The sequence below is a fragment of the Leptosomus discolor genome, chromosome 7 (assembly GCF_034619465.1).
Source record: "Leptosomus discolor isolate bLepDis1 chromosome 7, bLepDis1.hap2, whole genome shotgun sequence".
NCBI classification, from domain to species: Eukaryota; Metazoa; Chordata; class Aves; order Leptosomiformes; family Leptosomidae; genus Leptosomus; species Leptosomus discolor.
The window spans coordinates 53,766,359-53,790,470 of NC_141397.1; the positions used below are offsets into that span (position 1 = coordinate 53,766,359).

General features: G+C 44.2%; 1 protein-coding gene across 4 annotated transcripts in view; it reads right to left on the reverse strand.

The window, feature by feature from the left end:
• LPP (LIM domain containing preferred translocation partner in lipoma) overlaps positions 1 to 24,112 on the reverse strand; it is a 208,259-nt gene that overhangs the window by 141,922 nt on the left and 42,225 nt on the right. For 2 of the 4 annotated variants that reach the window (XM_086468078.1, XM_086468076.1), the window contains exons 3-4: positions 14,673 to 14,795; positions 1,296 to 1,303 (exon numbers count right to left, since the gene is read on the reverse strand). In XM_086468078.1, coding sequence (XP_086324204.1) covers positions 1,296 to 1,303; positions 14,673 to 14,795 — 131 coding nt within the window. The remainder of the gene's footprint in view (positions 1 to 1,295; positions 1,304 to 14,672; positions 14,796 to 24,112) is intronic. The other 2 variants (XM_086468075.1, XM_086468077.1) reach the window with 1 other exon arrangement.

Below are 24,112 nucleotides of genomic sequence, written 5' to 3' on the forward strand. Positions count from 1 at the left end.
AAACCATAATATTTTGTGCTTGCAGAAGAATTTTCATCCAAAGATCTGAAAATCCTTTCTGAAGTCAGTCAGCCAGGTGGGATATATTATCATTACCATCTCTGTTTTACAGATGGGACACTTAATGCTAGAATAGTTCAAAATCTTCCTGAAAATACAGGGGACATGTCAGAGATTTGGAAGGAAAGGGCGAACAGCAGATCCTGTTTGGTTCTGAAGTCCCGTGGCTGCATCAGACCTCTCCCAAATAAGTCATCTTGTATCTCTCCTATCAGTTTGCAAGCATCAGAGTGCACATGGATACTGTTTTCAGAAACTATCATGTAAAAAACTTGTCAAAGAGGTCAAAATCTAGACAAATTGTTTAACCCTGCGATGACTGGAAAAAAACCCAAACTGATAAAACAGGGCACTAGGCAAGTTACTCTGAAAAGAAAGTCCTGCAGCCAAATCACAGGCTTCACCTTTAACAAACAAAATCCACAGTTAATCCGTTGGTTCAAAGTAAGTCAATCGCAAATAACAAAGAGAATAACACAGGTTTGGGAGCCACTGCCATTTTTTTTTTGGCATCCAAACTCACCAGTTTGCCGTTAGACAGCAATACCTGATCAGAAACACATGGATACAGCACTTAAATTTCTCAAAGTCCTCTGAAACAACCAAGTATACCAGGAGCCTCGAGCCTTAATAAGAGACAGCTAAAACTCTGAGTGGTACAAACAGGATGAATGATCTGTCTTTTCCAGTGCTAGAAAGAAGCAACGTGAAACCATCCTAGTGGGAGGCAAATGGAGAACATAAAGAAGGTGGGTCTGCCCTGCCTCCATGGGACTCATTTGCCATGGGACGCTTTAAATTCCAGAGATTTACATGAATTCATAAAGCAATTGGATGATGTGATTGAGGAATTGGAAAAATCCCAGACTGAGTATTATGGAAGACACAATTTTTATCAAGCCAGTCACTGTGAATAGCAAATTCTTAGATAAAGGGAAACATTCTAGGGCAGTATTGCTATGAATTTGCACTAGTCTTGTCTTCTTCCTTTGGTATTTACTGGGAAGGACACTGAGTTGCAGTGACCATTCATCTGACACAGGACAGACAATCTTAGGTTCTTAATTTCAGGCCTATATATACTCACTCTTGATAGAAAGATACTGAAAAGCCAAAGCATAAATTCCAATTTCTGATCCGGGAAGGTTCTTTTTCTAGAAAGACTTGTGCTACTTCTGTCTTTAGAAAAACTCAGCAGTAGACCAACACTATAATGACAGGAGTTGGGACAAAACGTACTTGACTGAGTGCACTCAAGATGTGACTTCCCTCCAAGCTCAGCTGCAGACTACAAGGTCCTACAACACTACAAAAGCATTTGTCTGAGTCTAAGAAACAGGATATCAATGCTTTCATCAAATGAGCCAAGCCAGAGCTGAAGCTGGGTCTCCATGACAGCCAGTATTTAAGATACTCCAGAAAACTTGTCAGGTAAATACGATATTAAAAATTCCCCAGGGGACAGTCTTCCAACAGAGTGAAACTGCAGTCTCTTCTGCATGTGAGAAGTCCAATTAATAGAGGGCCAGTCAACAGCATGTGATGGAGCTAGTGCTGGATGCACTGGTACCTCCACACACAATGCATCTCCAAGGGAGATGGCAGTCCTGAGCACAAAACTTTGTTGCCTCCCTTATACCACACTGCACTTGCCTGCAGGAAAAATTCCCAGCTGTTGGGTGGAACCTCCCACTTGCAAAGACAGTTCAAGCATCTTTGCGGAACAAGAGGATCTCCCTTACGTTTCCTTGAGTCATGAGCTTACAGCTCCTCGGAGGTGTATGAGCAGATTGAGGGACCTGGTTTGGACGTATAGGGAGCTCTTAAGCTGTTCAAGCAGAGAACAGCTTGAAAATGGAGCACAGCGCCTTGGTAAGTATGTCAAAGGCAAGGAGACACCTGCTTTGGTGATGGCTGTGTCAGCTTAGCCACAAAGTGTGAAACAGCTGCACAAATTTGCAAAGTTGTGCTCAACATAAGTCTTGGAGAGAGCAATTTTTCCCAACCCACCCATGCTGCAGTCACAGAAGAGTGGAGAGAAGAAAGCCCTAGAGGTCCAGATGCAAATACTACCAGTCACAAATAGCACATTACCTATGCATAGGCATCCTCACTGCACCAGGTACTGAACACTCACCCAAACACCTTACACTGAGCAGAGAAAGAAATGGGTTTATTCCTATTTTAACAGAAGGAGAAGTGCAGCCCAGAGGCACAAGATGGTTCAGCCAAGGTTACACAACAGCAAGTGAGAGGTCTGGGAGTCTCAGGGACACATCTACAACACAGTTCTGAGAACTCCTCACCTCCTTCTCAGGTTCAGAGTGGGACTACGTTAAAAGAAAGTTCAGGTTAGTGATATGTGCCTCAGATTGAGTATTTCTTTCCCCCCCTCTCTTTCAGTACAGCCTCACTATCTTTAGAAAGCTTAGAGGAAACAATTAGAAAAGCTGATGCCAGACAGTCCAACCTGACCTTTCTCAGGGCCAAAGCCGCAAATTCCTACACAGCAAAGCTCTGACTGACCTATCTGAGAGTCCTGCAGAGTGCAGTGAGGAAAACCCCTTCAGGGCTCAAGCTGCTGTTTTACAAGAGACATTTTTAGCCTATAATTTTATCTCTTCCATCCTTCCCCATTGCTTGAAATTAAAATAAACATGGACCAGGGCCTAGGATTTTATTTTATCTGTCACATATTGCTATCATTAAACACACTTGAAACGAGTGGGTTTAGTTCAAATAAAACTGTCTCTTCCATCTCCCTTTCTCAACTTAACAAACATAAAATAGGAACTGCATCCAATACATTCAGAAGCAATACACGTTACATCATGAGTAGATGATCCATCTGGCAGGCTGACACGGTAATAAGTTTGCTTAATTGTCAGGTCAGGCATATTACAGACTCAGTCTGTCAGTCCTTTTATTACAGCTTTATACTGGGGAATTTCAACCTCCTTGTACTCTGTACGTATAGATGTGGTATGCATCCACATGGTAGGAGCACACGTGCATGGACACATATATCAAGTGTCACTCAGAACAAGGAGATTAAATTAAGCAAGCAAATGCTGAAGTCAAATAGCTCTTAGCAGCTGTATACTTTTCAGTCTGGAATAATCACCCAAAGAAAGCAATGAGATATTTACATTTAATTTATTTGAAACTGGGCTGGGGAAAGCACTGATTATAGAGGATAATCCAGCACTGGCTCATAAGTGAAAGAACCAGAGATCCTCATATGTTCCCTCCATTTATACTTTCTAAGCAATCAGCCATCATTTTGGTTTTGGCTCCCTGCAGTTCCTAGGATGCAGACAGTCTCCTGAGATTGTCCATCTGTCCTCCTGAGAAATCACTGAGTACACTCGGCAAATGATCAAATTCATCAAATTTTTTTTTTCCTTTAAAAAGCCCACAAACCAAACCAAACCAAACCTTTTTCCTCCTTTGCCTTTGTACCTTACATCATCCCCTTCTGTTCATTAATGAGCTCAATTCTGAATTTATTTTATTTACAGGAAGACTTTAACGTGTTCCAAAATACAATTAGTAGGAAAGATGCCAAATATAAATTGTATTCTCTAGACCTGCACACATTTGTGATTTTACATGAGCACGCACACATATGTTCAATATAGAAACAGCAGGTGTTCTCTAAAGTTTTATTGCCACTAGTTAGAAATGACCACATTACTCAACAGTGTCAGAGCCAAGGCTTGTCAAAGGCAAGTCTTGCCAAAGGACTAAAAAGCCTGGTGATTTCCAGTGTCATACAGCCCTGCTTTGGGGTGCTGGCTCTTCCGGACACCTCCAAAACCTAACAGCTATCTACATTTACCCTAAGAAGCACTTAATGATTGCATCCCGTGTGTGGTATCTCCATGGCTTTTCATGCAAAATGGAGAGTGCTGTCTCGAGCACGGTAGCAGCTCTCTGCCACTGGGGTCTCATAAAACACCGTGACCTTCGTGGCCACTCTGTTCCACAGCCAGATCCCCTGTCTTGCACTTTGGACATTAGCTGCTGATGTGGACTCCAGTCAAAATGTTTCCAGAAAAAGATTAAGTAGAGTTCAATACCATATTTGTACTATCTCCCTGCTGAATTATGCAGTGCTCAAAAAAACCCAGCTGAACAACAGTGACATATCCATTGCTTTTTAAGACTGCAAAACGGTCTTAACTGCACAGATATCTTATCTAATGCACAGTTGAACTTTCTGCAAAACAGCACAGTAATCAACCCCAACACCTTCTCTTCCCCTATTGATAATCACAGCTTGAAACTGCATGTGCATCCCAGCTTTCTGCCGGATGGAAATAGAACTGTGCCTGAGCCTACAGGATGACTGCAGTGATTGTTGGCATGCAAGATGGCAATTCTTCATGGCTCTGAGCTTCTTGGGACAGCAACAGGCTCTCATCGACTTCTTACAAATCACTCCAGAGGGAGTAAGACATCTGGTCTCTCGTCAACCCAAAGATAAACAACAAAGCTACTTATGACAAGACAGCAAAGTCTCTGACCTGGGTTACGCTAACAACCAGGTGAGATGACTGCAACAATCCTATCTGTCTTTACACATAATGCCATAAGAACTGCTCAACCTGCCCCTGCTCTCACTGTACTTATGCACATGAAACTACTTCTTTCCAAGCAAAGAATTCATTGCAAGACTTTGAACATTTTCCTTGGGCAGGGAGTAATCAGTCTCAGACTGCAAACATTGGCAGACATATTTATAACAACTGCATCAAAATCTCCTTTTTCTGGCCAGGTCCATTTTTTGTTTGTTTTTTTGTTTGTTTGTTTGTTTTTAAATCTGTGGGAGAAGACGGTAATACTCATTGGACCAACACATTATTGATTTCTCACAGAAACAGCAGTTAGTTAGAGTGCTCACTTTCAGCTGTGAAGCAGCATGTTAGATTTATCTTGCTATAATTTTTTTTTTCCATTTCGTACTCTTTTACATACTCATAGAAGTTTCCTATTCACTATTGAAACACCATATGGTGATAATATATGCTAACACAGGCACAGTGATACAGTCCACAAGCCTGCTATGGAACAAAAGTTGACAACATAAGGCTGAGAAAATTGTAAGTGCTTCCAAGCCACAATATGTACGTCACCTAATTGCATTCCACTGTGATGCAAAGAAGACTGAGTCAAGGAAGGAACTTTCTTACAATGAAACTGTAACAGCCCGGAGTAATTTACAGTTATTTGAAGAGCTACAGCAAGGATCTATCAATTCATAGCTTTCAGAATCAGGCTGGGTGTGGGTTGGGTCTTTTTTTAGCCTAGGCAGCTTTAATATACAGAAAGAGACAATGCATCCCAGCATCACACTCATCTCTCAAAAGGTTCCAGACAGGAAGGCAAAAGGCAATCAATAACAGAAAATATAGACACAGCCCCTTAAAATGTCCACAGATGCATCTGCCTCTTACTTTAACAGTTAACGGTTTTGAACTAGGAACATCTTGCAACAATCCTGAGATATGTTCAGGCTATAAATGTATCATGTTTATTTATGCACTGGTAGCAAGGTCTAATGTAGAAACTGCATGGCCACCTCTCACTTTTCTGTAGGGCTTTAAATTCTTCCAGGTGGCCCGACCTGAAATGAGGCTGGGAACAGATCTGCTCTGCCTTCGGACTGTCCAGCAAGGGCTCTAGGGAGGGTTCCTCTCTCCCCAGTACAACAGACCCTCATAAAAACAGACCATGAAAGAGAGGACAGACCAGCAAATGCCAACACTATCCCAGAACATCACCGATGTGTGACCAAAGCCCTGTTTTACAATGAGCTGCACAAGCTGCACGGTCTCGCTGTGCCTCAGCTTTCCATTTGCAGAACAAAAGAATCAAACTTCTTCCTCAGGGCATTACAAGGATAAAAGCAAGAAAAGCTGCAAGCGCTCAGGCAAACAGGCACTAGTAAGTAACCGAGACAAACTTGTGAAGGCCATGCTTTAAATCCTAGAGCTCCCTAGTGTGTTTTAGCCTTCACCTTTCAAATGTATTTAAAAACTGCAACTGCACAAGTTAGTTGCCTTCCTCTTTTAAAAAGTGCAACTCAACAGTAACTCACATCAGCAGGATCTATGCCTGCCCTTCAATGGTCTCTGGATAGATTTGAAGCGATTTGAAGGCATACCAAGACAATGCTCTCCTTGCTGTGAGTGTAATGCACAAATCACAAAGTCATCATTCCCACTTTGGTGGAAATGGCCTGGGGAAGACGTCCAGCGCAGGCCGCACTGGGAGCAAAGTCCCAAGTGCTGCATTGCCATGCAGGTGTTTCTCTAAGTTGCTGTGCTGTTCCCTTGGCTCTGAACTATTTCCTTTAGCTAACAGGGAGGGAAAACCAGCTGGTTCCTAGTGTGTGCAGAAGATAAATAGTCAACACAAAAGGAACAGAAGCCATAGAGAGCCAAGCAAAGGAAGTCTAATTTCCTATGGACTTGCGTCTTGCATCTTGAGCAGACTCTGACCCTTCCTGTTCTCCTCTGTTACCTCTCCTGACCGCGTCTCCCGCTTCCCTTCTCCCCCTAGTATTAGCCTTGGCATTTATCTGTGTATGTCAGCCAAATAATCCATGTTTCAGGTCAGAGATCCTGGTTACAGCGCAGTCTGGAAGAGCAAAAGTTCAGATTGCCTGCAAGACATGCAGTGGGCTGTGCGTGTGTGTGGATGGGCAAGCCCATGGGCCACAGCGATGACAGCCAGCACCATGCTGCAGCTCCCCAAGACACATGTGTCCCTCCTGCCCAGCCACCAAGTTTTGCATACATATACACCCCTCTTAGACCCACTTAAAAGTGGCCACTGGATTCAAACCATATGTGGGAAGCAGCCGAGTGCCAGACACCAATGGGTGCTGGGTGAGAAGAACTAATCAACTACGCTTTCATTTCAAAATGCACCAGCTATTTCCTTGGTGGGCATCGTGCAGGAGAGTGGCTGCCGCTCGCGTGGGGCAGTCACCGCCTTGTGCCAGAGGACTAAGTTCAACTTCTAGCTGTACGCAGGTGGGGAAAACAACTGCCCACTTCTAGAGTGCTGCGTAGAACAAAGAGTGATGATACTCTGCCCACCCATTCCCATGTGCCACAAGAGGAGCGTAAACCTGTGACAGGGTACGCAGGCCTCAGCTCCCCTGGTGGTCCACGCACAAACCCTGTCACCTAATCTCCCAGAGCCTTGGTTCTTCCCTTGGCCATGAAATAACAAGCATACTTCTGTATTTCACAGGGCTGCTGTTGCGGTGGTAAATCTAATGCCACTGAAGCACTCAGATGCATCGACCCGTGCAAGGACGCAAGCAGAGTCTGCGTCCCAATGAAATGCAGGTCCCTGCCCTAGAGGCAGCTGCTCTTTGCTGGCTGGACGCACGGACAGCTTGTGAAGTGCACTGGGTCCCTTTGAGATGAGTGCCAAACCATGGCAAGTGCCAAAAAACAAGGACGCGGAAATGATCACAGGCTTCCTGAGATGATGGTATACAGCAGCTTGGTCCCGTTGCAGTGAAAAAAATAGAAAACAAAATATATCAATAGGTAGTAGGCCTTGAACAGCTTCAGAGAGTAAAAAGCCCCGCTCTCAACCACTCACAACAAAATAATCACAAATGTGGAATGAAAAAAAGATGAAATGATGAGGTACTATTTGCTTTTTATCACTGTTCCCAAAGCAAATGTTTATCTTTATCCACAAACAAATTTGAGATGCCTGTACAGATTTTAAAGTCCAATATATCCAACACTAGTTGTCATCTAAAGCTGTAGCCAAGCACGTAGGCAGAAAACCCAAATGGATGCAAAAAAGAGAAAGGGGAAGGGGAAAAGTAAGCCTTACTGAGATTTCTGTGAACTTGATTATACATCACAAAAAAAGAAACAGCAGGAGTAGTGCTGCTTTATTTTCACTCTGATGATAGTACAAGAGGAAGAAATAATACCCTGCAAAGGTCACTTTTATCCTGTTCATTTGTGACAAGCTGATAATCTGAGATCTCAGAAAACTTTCTGTAAAAATCTTCACGGATGTGCTCTTATCAAAAGGATTAAGGTCTAATACTTACCAGCAGACGCAACTGATTTGAGCATCTGCTAATCAGAGCAGCGTCAGTTTGCCACACGCGCTGGCTGGAGTTGATGAGCGCGGGAAGGTTTCCCTTTCTTGTAGAGAAACACCAAATCCAAACATACATGAAATCATCTCTTGGCTATGCCTCTCAACTCACACATATGCAGCTGAACATCCCTGCCCAGCACATGCTCCTCTGCCCTCAGGCACGTCAAGGACGGCGTGACAGACGTGCACTCGCAGCCAGCACGCCTGCAGCAGTGCTCCGAGAAAGCTTCAACCTTGGGACCATCTCAAACACCACCCACGCAGGGTGGGAATATCACTGTGCCTTTGGAGAGGGCAACTGCAGGAGAAGAGTTTCCTGGATGTAGAGGCTTTATTTCTCCAGTGCTGCGAGGAACCCACTGAAATTGCTCCAGATGGGATGCTTCCTTTTCTACTTTAAGTAATCCACATGGATTTTCCAAACAGCACAAAGCCAGTGTGCTGCAGCCAGAAGCAGGAGCACAGCTCTCGGAGGTTACCCCATCTTTAAAACAGCCCATGTAACTCCTGATGTCTGTGACTACGGTAAAAGTGTCACAGCCTGCTAAGAATAGCCCTCGCCAGCAGCCCCATGGTAAGCCCGCACAAGCCCTCTGGTGCTGCTACAAGCATCAGAGCTCACCAGCTCAACGGCAGCTTGGGCACACCTCTGTGAAACACTGTCATCCCTCTGTGTCCACACAAGCCATCCAAGTCAGTGGGGAAATGGCAGCAACTCACAGCCTTTGAGAAAAGTGTTGTGTAGTGCGAGTAGCTCTGGAGTGGCTGGATGGTCCTACCAAAAGGTCATCAACACTTTAGCACGGGCAGGGGATGCTTCTCATTTTCAGCAGATGGGCTTATTCCCAGCAAGCCTGTCTGTCCCACAACCAAAGAGATTAAAATGCCCACAAAACCCAAAATGCACAGACCCCAAGTAAACAAATACAGGGAGCCCCTTGCCACTGGGAAAGCACTGCCTGGCTACCATGCTGTGCTGCTGGACTCAGGAGTTTCCTTGGCAAAGCTGTGCAGATTCCCACAGATTAGATGTGCTCAGATCAGCAGGAAGAGGCCTGGGCACTACTTCTGTTCTCTGATAACGTCTCTGAAGACAGTAGAAGCTAAGCCATCAATTTCAGACCAAATTGCATTGAAAAAGACTCAGCACCATCCTGAAAACCTGAAACAGCCGAATCCCACTGAGTCCCATAACTGAGGAACCACAAACTCTCTCTCACATAAATGCTACAGGAGGGGGGAATTAATTCTGAATCCACCAAATTAATCTTAATCTGCTTGTACCCTTAAACTTTCTTTCTTAGAAGAAAGAAAAACATTCCTGACAACAACTGGTATGCTAGCAAATACTCCACAGACTGCACTTGCAAAATCCTCTGGGTGCATATCAACCTAAGAAGTCAGGCTCAGGCAACTAACAGGAACAAGGAAACCAGACTTTGAGCCTGGACTAGCAAATTTGCACAAATTTGCTGTTTTGAATAAAGATTCAACAATCTGTTTTTCACAGAGCCCGTACATCAATCCCACAGCCCAAACCAAGAGCAATCATAAGGCTCTTTTGTGATGCTGGGGGAATGTGCTGCTCTTTTTTGAGTGGGAGGCTCCACATAAACAAAGCTAAAACATCCGAACTCTTAGACGTGCATTCCTGGTGCAGTTGTAAGTGGGACACTAAAATCAGAAATGTACATGGAAAAGTGCTCCTAGGAGTCTTCAGCGCTCAACATTTTGCCTCGTTTTGTGGTTTGCCATCCTACAGCTGAAACTCTTCAATCCTGTCCCATCACTCTGCAAGAAAATACATCCATTGTCTTTTCACTGCTTTTGTTATCCCCAACTGGTTGTCAAAAGAAGTGATGGAATAACAACCAATGCTGTCAAACATTTAAATCCCTTTTAAATTTCAGTAATGTCTGGAACTTAATGAAAATGTATCACTTATTTTTTAATTTAATTTTCTTTACTTTTTTATTGTTCTGCAGCTCACATTGAGAATGAGCTTCTTCAAAATATTGCTCACTTAGGCTGACAGTGTTGGATAGTGGCAGATGTCTAGTACTGGGGGCAGTGATACAGAGGCAGGGACACAGGCATGAATCCACCAAGGTTTCAACTTGCTAGATGCCATACACGTGTGAGTGGGGAGTAAGAGGCAAATCACACTGGAGAGGTTGCCAGGCTACAAGGACAGAAGAGATTTTGAGAGGAAGTAGAGTAGTTCAAGGTCATTTAGCACAGTGGTGGTAGCTGTGAATGAAACAGGTCTCCAGACTCCCAGCCCAGTCCCCTCTGGATGAAGCTGCCTCTGACAGCTGTACACAAGTAGATTTGATCTTGACCATCAAAGCGTATTTTTTCACTATTTAAATACTCCATAAATTTTGGCCACCCCATATTTGCTTTTTATAAAAGGGTAATTACCTTCGGACCAGGTACATCTTACTACGTGGTACACCTCCCACAATGTCCTATTTTGCCAAAAAGACAATCTGTTGGAAATTTAGGAAACAGCTGAAGAGTATCAGAAGGTAGGTGTTCAATTCTGGACAAAGCAATTGGCATTCAACACATAATTCACAGCAGGGACAAAAAAATCCTGAGCCTTTGTATGCTGCTATTTCCAGTATTTCATTTTCACAGCCTCTGCTGGAAGCCCTCTCTCCAGAGTCTCAAAGTTTTCTTGTTTTTAAAAATGCAAACAGTTATTTTATGGGCTGAAATTCGGCATGTTTTTTTTTGCTTAAGGCCCTGTTGCACTCATCTCTTAAGAAAGGATTTAAGTAGAACAGGTAAGAATTGGGGAAAATGCCCTTTAATGAAGGAGCCAGATGATCACAGCATTCACCAGGCTCCCTAGTCGGGGTTCACCCAATTTAGGTACAGCCCCTGCTCCCATTCATGGAAGTTATGCACCCAGATGCCTTGTCTATACAACCTCCTTTTACTAATGAAAGGCATAGTCGGTTCTCTGCCTCTGAACTTTCCAATGGGTTACTGCAATTTAGAAGGTGTGATATGTAAACAGAAAACACATTGATTTTTTTCATAATGCATCTGCAGTTCTTTAAACAATACCTAAGGAAAGCTCATCTACTAACATGTCATTGCAGTCATGGTAATTTTGAGATCATGTTTGTCTCCTCCATTTCAGTTCACTGCATCAGAAGGCTGGAACTGGCTGTGCTGGTGAAGGTCACACAGAAACCTCTCAAGCTTAGGTGATGTTTGGTCCTTTCTAAAAGTCGAGCTCCAGCTATATTCTAGAAATATGGTCTCTCCTACACCACCTCACACACACAGAAAGCATCCTTAGACGCTGCTGTGTTGCAGTTAAAGATGATGATTTAGTCTTGCAATTTTCTGCTCTTTTTGCTATGTGCAATTTTGAAAGAAAACCTAGCATTTTAATCACTTTCTGACGGCTTCTGTGACTCAGTCAGAGAGACTTTCACTTGCAAGTCATGGGCTCAGCCTGTGGCTGAGGTGACAGTGATCAAAAGCTGCTTCTTGCATGCATATTGCTGATGGTCAGTATGAAGTAAACTATCAATGCCTAGAAAACCTTGGCTGCAGGCATCTCTCAACAACTGCCTCAAGACAGAGACAAGAAGTAACCAGAAACAAAGCCTGAGAGAACCTTTCACTTTGAGGTTTGGTAACATTGGGATTGATTCACACTGAGGTATGGACTTTCTAAGCCTGCTGTGGAGGGTAAAAACCCCTCTGCTTCAGAGGCACCTCCCAGTGCAGTCTGTCTGACTGCAATCCTGAACTCGTACCAAGGATTGAAAGAGCTTCCTTCTGTGTGAATGTATGCCAATGGAGCATGCTAAATAAACTGCATGTCATTATGCTGCTATCACTCCTACTCCAGCGAGAGGACTATGTTACAGTTTAGTTTATGTTGCTTTAAAACTATCTTGAAGACAATATAAAAAAGAAACCTCACAGTAAAATTTCTTTTATTCCAGAACAGGAGTATCCCCAAGGGCAAGGTATACCTATAAAATTATTATAATGCTTTAACCGCATAAGAACAATGGGAAACGTCTTCTCTGAAAACAAGTCGTAACTCTATTTTCCTATCTGCAGCCATTATCCTGATAAATTTGGGAAGGTCAGCTAAGGTGTAATCCAATAAATGTGCTGATGTTCTGAGTAAGTACCTCACAATTTGCAGCCTAATCTATTATCCTACTATAAGACCATCAAATGACTCATCGGTTTTAATACTTAGTTCAGATCAAACAAAGGAAAATATCAAAGCTTTACTTTCTAGTTCCACCTTTCAAGGACTTGTTTGAGTACTCTTTAATTACTGCAGATGATACATTCAACTCTGGCACTTTCTTTCTCTAACAGCTACAGCTAGAAGAAGTTGCTGTAGCTGTACTTTTCATAGGGCATCATTACATTAACCAATAAATCCTGAGAAGCCTGATAAATTGAGCAAAGAAATTCAGGATTTGGTCCCAGAGATGGAATTCAGCTGCTTCTGCTTACTGGATTGCACACAGAGGTTGTAACACACCAGGGAGCAGCAGCATCCCATTGCTCCTGGGTAGGGGGGACAAGTCTTCATAGCCCCCACCTGAACTGTGAGCAAAAAGCCACAGGAATAAGCACATCCACTGAGCAGCACACGTCATCTTGAAGGCTGATGAACTTAAAAAGTCAGATCAAGTCCAAAACTTGGGCTATGCCTTCCAATCTTCCAGAAACCCAAATGCAGAACTTTGCCACAATTGAACACCGTGATTTTTATATATTTTTTTAAAAAATGGTTTAGGTACAAACTAAAAGTGAAAAAACAACCTATCCACAGAACACCAGATCACAAAGGAAGAATTATCATGAGACAGTCAGCAGTACTGTCAGCAAACTGCAAACACTCCACAAAGTGCTTACAGAAGCTGCATGTCTCTGCGAAGATGCTGGAGCTGAGCGTGGGCATTGCCAAGGAAGACGGTGAGTACAAATCTCTTCCAGCTAACTCTTGCAGTGTTTTGACACTATAAAGCATCTCCCAGTAACGGTGTGCGTTCGTATGCGTTTGACTCACGCAAACAAAATGAACATGGGTTATTCAACACAGTGTCTGAGCACTGTCACTGTTAAAACTCATCTCATTTATCGCAACAACAAACACCCATTGCAAAAAGGAGTGAATTGTGTCTGACTTATGTTGTTGCTCCTTTTGAGTAACTGACCAAAATCAAGGACAAATCTGTAAGTTTATGCAATAACCGTATAAATGCTGCTAGAATGGAAGTAGTTTATCGAGAGGTCCCTGCAGAAGAGACGGAAACCACACACACCACCATGGCAGAGCCTTTGTGTGCAGATGCGTGCTTTCAAAAGTGCACAACTCTGAGTTAACTCTGCTTTTGTTAAGTTCACGTACTTAAACAAGAGCAAATCTAAACGAGCTCTGATCACTACTTTAGTTCTGCTCCACAGGTAATTCAATTACTGAAGAGAAAAGCATCAGTGAAAATAACCAAAAAAGCCACAAACCAAAGAGAAGGCCTGTATGGATAATGGGTGTGCAACAGAGTAGCATCAGCTACCCCTTTGATACTTTCGGGGTTTGACTGAGGGTCGACATTGGGAAGACAAACGTGGCATACATATAGCTGCATACATGTCTATAGACCCATATACATGTAAGAAATGAGACCAGTCAACCAGTCATGAGATTAGGAAGCAAAGGCAGGGCACAACTGGGCTCAAACACATCTGGGATGGTTTTACAAGATCTCAAGAACTGCCCTTTTTAAAGTGCCACTGGGGTGTCACCGCTTCCTCTGATAAATAGATGACATCTCACCAGAACTTAAACAGCTCCACTCAAGCACTACCTAGATGAGTGACAAAAATTAGCTGAGCTGCTGTCACCCCTGCAGTCCTTGTCTAGACACAGCAGAGTAAGTGCAAATTCCAGTCTGCCTTGCCGGGCTACAGCCACCCTGACAGCTGAGTTACGATCCAAGCCACTTTGTCGCCACTGATTAGATGACAAAAACAAAAGAAAACAACTTGAGACGCGGATATCTGGATCCTCCTGGCAGCATGACAGATAAAAGTTAACAAAACAGAAAAACAACAAGAAAACAAAAGCACAAAAGTACTTGTGAACTGAGCAGGTTTTAATTCACAAGCCATTGTTGGTGGAAAGTCAAGGCGAATGAAATGCCATTTTTTGCAAGTATTTTTCTAACAATCTCCGTGACAATCTAACAATCGGGATCAGAGGCCCTTCGCTCAGAGGTATGGCAGCTTTTGAGCCGGTGCCCCCTTCAGAGTGGCTGCGCCCTTCTCCCCATTGACAGCCACATCTGGATGCTATCAGGAGGAACTGGCATGCCTGCTTGCAACAAATACCAAGCGGTTAGCAAATTGACTCCAGCAGTCAATGCTGGCCACTTTCCCACTCTCTGTTTATGCAATGTGCCACTAACCTGTTGGGTCCGAGGTTTGTAAGGAGAGCTGCTCTCTAGGTCGGCCAGGATGCTGGTCAGAGAGTCGATTTCTGCATCTAAACTGGACCGCCTCTCCTCAAGCGTCTTGCCACCAGGATTCACCTTAAAGAAGAAAGAAGAGTTCCAGTTATTCAAGCTACTTGGCCTGGCCCATGGTTTCTTACTGTCCTCACAGTGCTGCTACCATGCCCAGCAATAACTCTCAGGTCGCAGGGACAGACATGCTGAAATGCTATAGCTCTCTCCCAGAACCAGCAGCAAGCACCCATCTCACAAGGACTTAGGCTGCTTGGGGGCTTTTCTTCATGTATTTCCCACAATGGTCCCATTGTGTTAAATTCACTTAGAGGATTATGTAACTCAGTGTGCAATCTGCTGCCGAGGTGAAGAGGCAGGACAATCCCTGCTCCTGCAGATGCAGATGTACTTTAGAAGGATGCCTGGCTGGGCACCTGGATCCAAGACAGGCTTGGAGCACCTGGATACTGAGAGCATCTCTTCTGCCACATCGCCATTTCAGGCAAAGCGCAAACAGAGCAGAGCTGCAAGCCACGGTGGCTAGTGACTGGCCACTTGCACCTATTATTATTTTAAATCAATTTGTGGTAGCTGTCTGGTTCAACACTTCTTTGAAATTTCCATCTAAAAAATGAGGTCCTTCAAGGAGGAGTGGAAAAGTTCATTTCTAGTAAATTCAAGGTGAAGGACATGATTTGCAATAAATGGTCACAAAAGAACATAAATAAGGCCCTTGTGAAACAGGCTATTACGCAGGAAAGCCCATGCCCAGAGCAAATACCAATGTACAGCCAGGACCCTTTCTAATTCAATACATCTTGTTTTCTCTCTGCTTTCAAAACAGCCCAGCCTCACTTGTACCCAGGCTGGTAAGGATGCTCACTTGGAAGGGAAGAGATGTGAATTTTCACCACCACCACCCACCTCCAAAAGTAAAACCCAGGTCTTGGCGCCAGAGGGGAGTATGCGATCCCCAAGCCACTGTTCAAGGGCTGCACTGAAATCCATGCTAGAATAAGCATTTCAAAAGAGGACTCATTTACATGCTTTGTTTTCGAAAAATCAACCTAGTCCAAAACCTCTGGGAAGGACCTCTGTGCTGTACAGGCCAACTCAATAGCAGTACCTCCTAGCAGTGCACAAAGGCAGGTACAAGCTAGGAAACATCTCCCTCCTCAATGTTTTCCGTGCTTTGGAAACTAGGCAACTCCATCAGGAATGAGAAGTTCAAGAAAACCAGCTAAGGATCCCTACGAGGTGCAATGTAGATGCCAGGAGGTAGTTCCACTGAGCCAGCCCACACCTAGGGCATGCGCAGAAACCAAAGTTTTTGAGTCAAGTGAAATATTACACATAGAAAGTCTTTTCTCAACTTGAGTCATAGTCAGAATTTTTCTTTTTTCTTTCCAAGTCTGATTTATCTCAAAATCCCCCAGAGAGTCTCTCCACATACATGCAACTACAGAGCTCAGTGCAGAAGAGCTCATTCAAAGCTTCACTACTGCAATAATAAAAATACTAAAGAATTACCTAACAACTCACGTAAAGACTATTCAGACCGTACCAGCACCTCCTCACAGACAATCCAGCTCTGTTTGCCTTCACTCTCACCAAGTTACTTCGATTTTCCAAGCCAAAAATTTGCCTTTTCCTTTGGCTCATTGGCTGTTCCAGATAGTTTTTATTTAAATTTCATTTCAGAAGCATTCGATCATTACCTGTTTTACAGAATTCCCCAGTCATCAATCTGACACATAAATGGCAAGTTGGTCAAAGAGAGACAGACTATGCAAAGCAGGCAGGCTCTGATCTGCCAAGCTTATACGTGCTGAGGCATTCATTAGTTCCTAATGATTATTAAATCTTATTGGATTACAATAAATTTGGCTTGACTAACAAGAAAATGGAAGCTCCAATGTGCAAGAACACGTCATTTAAAAGGCTGAGAGTCAGGTTAGAAACTACTTACAAACTCAATTCTTCTTGCCTGATTTTATTACAGAACCAAAGTTTTTCCAACCAAACTATTGTTCAAAACCGAGAAATACTTTTCACAGGAATTACTCCAGACTGTTACTCCAAGCTAGCTGTAGGCACCTGGATTTTTCAATCTGCAAAAGCACAATTTCCTTTCCACTACTAGTGCACTTCATGGCTCTTGTTTGGTTTTCTCCATCCTCTAGTTGTTGGCCTATAACTACAAGGCAGCCACAGGCTTTTCAGACACAAAAACTGTGATTGCTCCACTCCAAACAATTTTTAAGCTAAGCAGCCAAAAGCCAGTGTGGAAACAGGGGGGAGACGCGAAGGGCACCCAAGGCCTCAACATTTGAAGTGATAAATCAAATCAATGGCAGACCCAGGAACAGAACTGGAGCCCACACATGGCCTGTTTGGTACCCTGACCCTGGAGAGGAGGGATGGTGGCAGATGAGAAGATCAGCCAATTTCATTTCTGCTTCTTAGCATTTCTGGGCCATATTATTCCCAGGTTCTCGTTCCCCAGAACAATTATGCAATAGCTGACTGGCAAATGCTGCAGAACAAGTTGTAAGGTTGTAAAAGTTAAATGTCCTTAGGAAACCTAGAAAAAAAAATAAAATAAAATAGCATGGAAACATGTCTATTGATTCTGGGCTCTGTAAAAGATTTATTTATTCAATTAAAACATAATCAACATAGATTAAGAGCCCAATTCTACAAATACTGGAGCACAATGCAGTACAACAGTGCCAACAAATAACACTACCGATCTGTGTAAGCGCCTATTGGGACAGGACTGGACTTTCAGTACATAAGCAATGGTAATCCTCGCAAAGACAGGTTTCTGCTTGCTCTCTCTTCCCCACTTCCACAAATCTTGCATTTTTCTTCCCACAGTGCTCCAGATGCAACCGAGGGGTTTGCTGCATGTGGAAACAGGAGAAGAATTTGCAACACTAACTTTAGCAAGAGAGGGTTAAGTTATTTCTCTTCTCATGACGTTGCTGTAAAAGTTTTATGATATTGCTCTGGAACAAAACCCAAGCGCCAGCTCCCAAGGCACAACAGGTTCGCACAGACACGGCTCTGCTCCGAGGAACCCAGACTGGTTAAGCTCACAACCTCGCAGATGCAAACACTGGAACGAGAAAGAACTGCTGATTCTATTTCTGTCTGGATTTATGGCATTGTTGCAGACATGTCGCTTGCGCGCCCTCCCTTTCAGCCAGCAGAATATGGAAAAATGGGTTTAAAAAGAAAAAGGATGCTATCTTTGGCCCAGCCAACGTGAGTTCGACAAAAAGCAAACATAAGCCAAGCCAGTCCAACAAATTATTCATGCCAGAGACTATCCACTCACGTGAACTTCTGCAATGCCTACACTCCTATCCCCTGGCTCAGTCCCTGCTGCAAGGCAAAAGGAGAGAAAAACAGCAGAGAGCTTCACTGCTTGGCTTGTTTGTCTGCCCCTGAATTCCTGGTGTGCAGCTCAGACCAGCTGTGATGGTAATCCACTCCTGAGCCCTGTCAACCCACTTTGTTCCAATGAAAACTAGCTTTAATTTTGCTAATCCTACCACCTAACACCAGTCAGTGCCACAGGTCCCTCTGCACCACCCCAAGGGACATTCATTACAGAACACGCAGTGCAGAGGGCAATACAGGGCCTCAAAGTTTGCCTCACTGTGCTGAAAAGGCCATAAGACTATTCACTGAGCTAGAAGACACAAAAAGCACAGTGATTTCCCTAGATTGCCACCTTTTCCTACAACCTAGATTACCTACCCTTATCACATTTTGCAGGTTACAGTAGAGAAGCATGAACACTTCTTGTTTGTCCAAGCCAACTCCCTGCAATGGGCTCAAAGAGAAGAATCTGGCTCCCAGATGTCCTTCCTAGCTCCTGCTCCAAATTCCTTTCCCTACCCAGACCCAGCCGCCTCTCTTTTATTCTGTTTTCCCCTCTCCCCATGCCCTGTTTGCTGCCACGCAATGCTGCAGCTTGGGACAGCCCCTGGGATGAGAGATGCAATGTGGGCTGCCAGGTTGGCCTCTGAGTCTCCATGGGAAATCATGTTGATGCCCGGTGGTGTTGCTGTGTCAGGGAAAGACAGAAGGCAGCTTTGCAGTAGCGACCTGCTGACTTACATGGACAACAGGTTAAAAGTAACTCCAGAGTGTATTTTCTACAGCAAAGCTCCTGAACACTTTCAGAGCATCAGGACTTTGCTCACCACAGTGCAATTTTCCAGCATCAAGTTCCACCTTCTCCCCATCCACCTTAGCCTTGCTCAAGTATTCTCTATAGTAGGTTCAGCTGAGTGTGTTTCATGAACGTTGTGGCCAGCTCATCCTCTGAGCTGCACCCCAGGAATGCGAGCTGCTGTGATTGGGAAATGCAATGCTGTTACATATGTGCAGACATCCAAGACAGCAGAGCTACAGCTAGACACACAACCTTCCTCGTAGCACGAGGACGTTCCACACACCGTACTATCACAAGTCACTGATAACCTCATAACTCAGAACTGGAAGAACGGAGATTAACACCATGGATATTACGGTCGTAGCTAATGACTTCAAGCAAATGGGCTGGCCCCGTGCCTTCTGCTCCTGGTACATTGGTTTTACTGGGAGCCTGAGGTGCTTGGGGAGCTCTCTGCACTATGACAGCTCAACACTGTTTGCATTCACACATCCAAGAATGGGGAAAAGCAGGGAGCAGAAAAGCCCTTTGCAGCAAAGACAGTTATGGAAAGGAAGAAATAAAGTAACAAGAGGAGCAAGGAAGAGTGGAATTTAGGCAAATTGGGGGTTGTGAGCAGTCGATAGTAAAGAAGGACTTTTGTCCTGACAGACTTTGTTGTCTTTTCCTCCAGTCAATGCAACTGAGCCACAAAGTGGCAGACCTGATGAATTCAGTGACCGCTGCCTGCTTCCACCAGGTTGCACCCACAACACGCTCTGCAGGCTGTCGAAATCCTCGGGTAGGCACTGACGTGGTAGGAAAAGCCAATGAAACAGCTCTCCAAACAAGCAGTTAGCGTCTCTTTCTACTCCATAGCCTCCGGTGCTGGGCTTAGATAGAACTGCAGACAGAGAAAGAAGGACAGGGCTCTTATTTCCTATTTCAGCTGCAGGCAGGCAAGGGAGAGAAGAGAAAGATGTTTGATTTTGATGGCATACACTATACGTACAAGAAGAGAAATTTTAACTACGAAGAAGAAAATAAGTGATTCAGTCTTGATATACTTCAGTATACTTCAGGCTGAGGTTTGTGTTTAATCATCCCCCCACTTCTTGTTTTTCTCTGCTTTCTTTGCACTTTCTCCAATAATACCACCGTCAGAGGCAAGATCCTGTTCAAACACACACCCTTGCTACCCCATCTCTCTCACTGTAGAATTTCCCAGTTTTCTTTCCAAGGTCACAAAAGCCATCCAAAGCACACTGCAGTGGCAAAAAGATGTACCCTCAAGGGCACACATCAGGAAAATAAGGCATCTTGAAGATGAGCTGCTGTGTCTATTCTCCCCTAAGCCTAAAGACAAGTGCAAACATTTTGTTTCAAATTCCCTAATGTAAATTAAAACAGTCCCAAGAGGTGGCCCCACCAAGCACAGACAGGGAGACATGAACCGACTGCAGCATTCGGGGTGAGGGGGATCTAAGATGCTTGATTGATGTCTCATCACCATTCCAGGCACCAAGGAGGGGCTGGAAAAGTAGTCATGCCCTTTTAAAACAGAAAGGTTGAGTCTTTTGAAACAAATCTGAAATGATGGAAGATTTCAGCAGATGTGACCGCAGCGATTTCACCAGACGTGATTGTATCAAGGATCTAATAGAAAAGAACTTCCCTGCTGTTCCATCAGGCTGAAGCCAGGCCTGAAATATCCTTTTTAGTCTTCTGCTGACATAAAGGATAAAAGCCAAAGGGAAGTTAGGTTTTGATTTATTTTTTTTCCCTGCTTTTTCTTTTTTTCAGGCATGGAATAGTTTTACCTGGTTTGTGTTGCTGGATATTAGCAGGACCAAAGGAAAACACTTCAAAAGTTTAAAGTGAGCTGTTCAAAAGCATTGTTTGGTGTCTCTCAGATGCCGCCATCATTTAAGGAGGCAGGTGGACCTACCTGGAACAGGACTTAAACGGGGTGGGGGGTGATCATCCACTAAACACCAGCCTACCTTACTGCCCCAAAAAGGGCCAATAAATGTGCCAAATATCTTCCCTTGGCAAAGTTCACACCAGCGGCTGTGCAGCAGCAAACTGCGGGAGACACAGCAGGGTAAAGGGGGCTGCGCTCCTGAGGTCAAGCTCAGCTCAGTCCCACACCTACAGCATGGGTCTGGGGTAGCCACAGCCCCACATTCAATTTCTCCACTCATGGAAAATGCAAATAGCACTTGGCATCTTGAGGATTAACTGATCTTATCTCCAAAGCAACAAGGTGTTGTAAAGAACTGCATGGGCTTACAGCTGGGGCAAATGAACAAGCAAATGAAGAAAAGTTACTTGCCAAGCATTGCTAGGAGACATCGTGTGAAACCTTAACAACCAATTTATAAACTCACTATGGTGTAGGAGGCTGACAAAAAGGACAAATAATAAAAATATTTAAAAGAAACCAAACAAAACCAAAACAAAACATAGAAAGCAGATAACAGAAGAAAGCATGAAACTAGAAGGCAGCAGTCTCAAAACAAAGAAAAGGGGGTAGGTGTTTATCACACAATTTGCTGCTAAGCTTCAGAGCTACTTCTGCTGCAAGACTCTGTGGTTGTTATGAGTTTACATGGATTTCAAAAGCAGCTGGAGAAACATCTGGAAGAAAACTCCACCAAGACACTTAATAAATAAAAAATGTTTTGTACTACCCCTTTCACATTTTTCTCTGGACACTCACTACTGACCGTTAGTGATCTGATTTGGCTCTCTATAGCCATTTCCATGAAGCCTCTCCTTGTGCTTTCTATCCACCAGCTGACAACAGCCGGGAGTCACTTCTGCTGGTGGGTACATGTCAGTCTCTGAAGGTTAATAACTGACCATTCCCTTAGCACCAGGGCTTGGACCAACACCTGGGAACCCACTTCTTCCTTCCCTGTAGCCGAGACAACAGAAATTGCACTTAGCCTCCTGGGACACGTATATGAAAGCGAGCAAAGACTTTGTTGCAGTTACGAATCTGTATGACAATGAAGATTTATATTTCCCTAGCAATCAGTGCGACAGGCACTGCTCACATACAATAGTTAGGAATCATCCTTGTCCCAAGGAGCTTATTGTCAACTGGATACCATCCCCAGGAAGGGAAAGCAGGTAGCCCGGTGGGACCAAGGTGCTGCAACTCGAGAGACACAACCAAGTTCCTTCTGGCCACCAGACGAAGACATTAACCCACCAGGCCAACACAGCTCCTGACTGGATATTTCATTCTCTGTATTTGCTATCCTATCCCTGACAAAATATGCCAGAATACAACAAACCACTGCCCAAGCCATGCAAGCTCCAGCTGCAATTTCACTGCAGGATGGCCCCAATTTCACATGATCAGAGGGCTGGATCCAAGCCACTCCCATGCCAAGCACTGGCTTGTGGGCCAGTGGCCCTTCTTCCATCACTGTTTAATAAGCCATTGCCCTCTGCACATCCTGGGAGGGTCTCTAGTCCTGAAACCAGCACCTTGGCTCCACTCAGGGGCAGGATGCCACCAGTGCAGATGGGCAGCCGTAATGCCAGGGCAGAGCCCAGGACTATGCTCCCTTCCAAACAGCTCCTGCCCCCAGCACTGGAGAGAAGCTTTTGCCATGGCTTGTCCAGACTTCTCAAGATCACAGAAGAGGATTTAGCCCTGGATACTCAATAAGTGAGGAGAAACAAAAAATGATGAAGCTGCATCATAGAGGTTTAGCCAACAGGCTCCACGGCCTGAGGCACACTCTGCTGATGCACTAGGTCCAAGGCCATCAGCCAATGACCCCAGTGGCTGTGATGGAACATGGACAATAGCCCATGAGGAAATGTGCAATGCTCCCTGACCCACTGCCACCCTTGAGGACCACAGAAGGCAATTAGGTGACAGGAGTAAAGAGGATGCAGCAAACAGGTCAAAGCACTCAACAAGCTCTGCCTTGCAGCCCAGGTGTGCACTTTAGAGGTGCCCCAAAGCTGGATATGCCAACACAGAGGTCCTGTCCTCTGCTCCCTTCAGCCCCGACATGCTCTGCCCCAGGATGGTGTTATCCAGGCCCCCCCTCGCATCACAGACTGACACCTCTACCTCAGGCATTCAAACCTGCACCCAGCTTTTTTGGGTTTCTGACCACTGCATTTCATTCATAGAAGGAAGTTCTGGAGATTTCAACATTGGCTAAACAGGGCTTTCAAAGCACTGCAGTGCTACCGGGAAACAGCAAAACGGCAAACGTACTCAGTCAACCAGAGGATCTTCGTATTACAGGCCAGCTAGTACAGGGGGAAGAGGCACTGTGATCCCCAAGCACATGAAAGCAACAGGATGGATTTGATCAGGAACAGTCAAGGGATGAAGAGACAGGAGGAGTCCCACAAGCCGACATCTGCCAGAGCAGCAGACCCGACAGTCCCGATAGTTTACTTAACATGTCTGATCAAAAGCTTTGGGAGTCCTGTCTGTGTTAAGTGCTACCAGATGCAAAATCAGCAGCAAGATGAGAAGTGTATTAATAAACTAAGGAGGCACATAAAGTTATCTGAAAACTGAACGGGGAAGATGGGGAGAGAATAAAACCAGTTTATTTTTCCATTAAGGCAATTTAATATTCTCCAGGTGGAGTTACAATCACCGTTTCTTGGGAATTAAATTGAATTAGTGAAATGTTCCTCTTCATCCACAGAATATACAATATAAAGTGGAATATATATTTTTTTTCTTTATGCCTTCTGCAGGACAGTGCTACATCTCTGTTCACGGGGAAAGAATATCTGGCCATGAAATCCTTTTGACCCAGCATGACTTTCACTGACTGTAATGAACTTTACAGCAGCAGGGAATATATCCTTTTTCTTTTAATTAATACAATTACATTAGGACTCGTTATTGATAATTATGGTGACTGTTAAAGGTTTCCCCCTTCTTTGCCCACTGCCCCGCCAACTTAAAATCTGCTCTAATATCATCACAAATTAATGTTTAATCAGACATCAAGCAGAGCTGATGTTCCCCGCAGAGTATTGCTGCTTGCAGAAAAACTGAGAACTAAGAAGATATCCGATATTTCATCATCTGCCTCCAAGGGGAACCATAACTGAAGAGTAACCAATTACCCCAATACAGTTGCAAAGTTTAATCAATCTAGAAACCAAATAGCTCATTAAGTGTCCGCTGTAATAAAGGAAAACCTTCCCACTGACTCATATGATGTGAATGTTACAT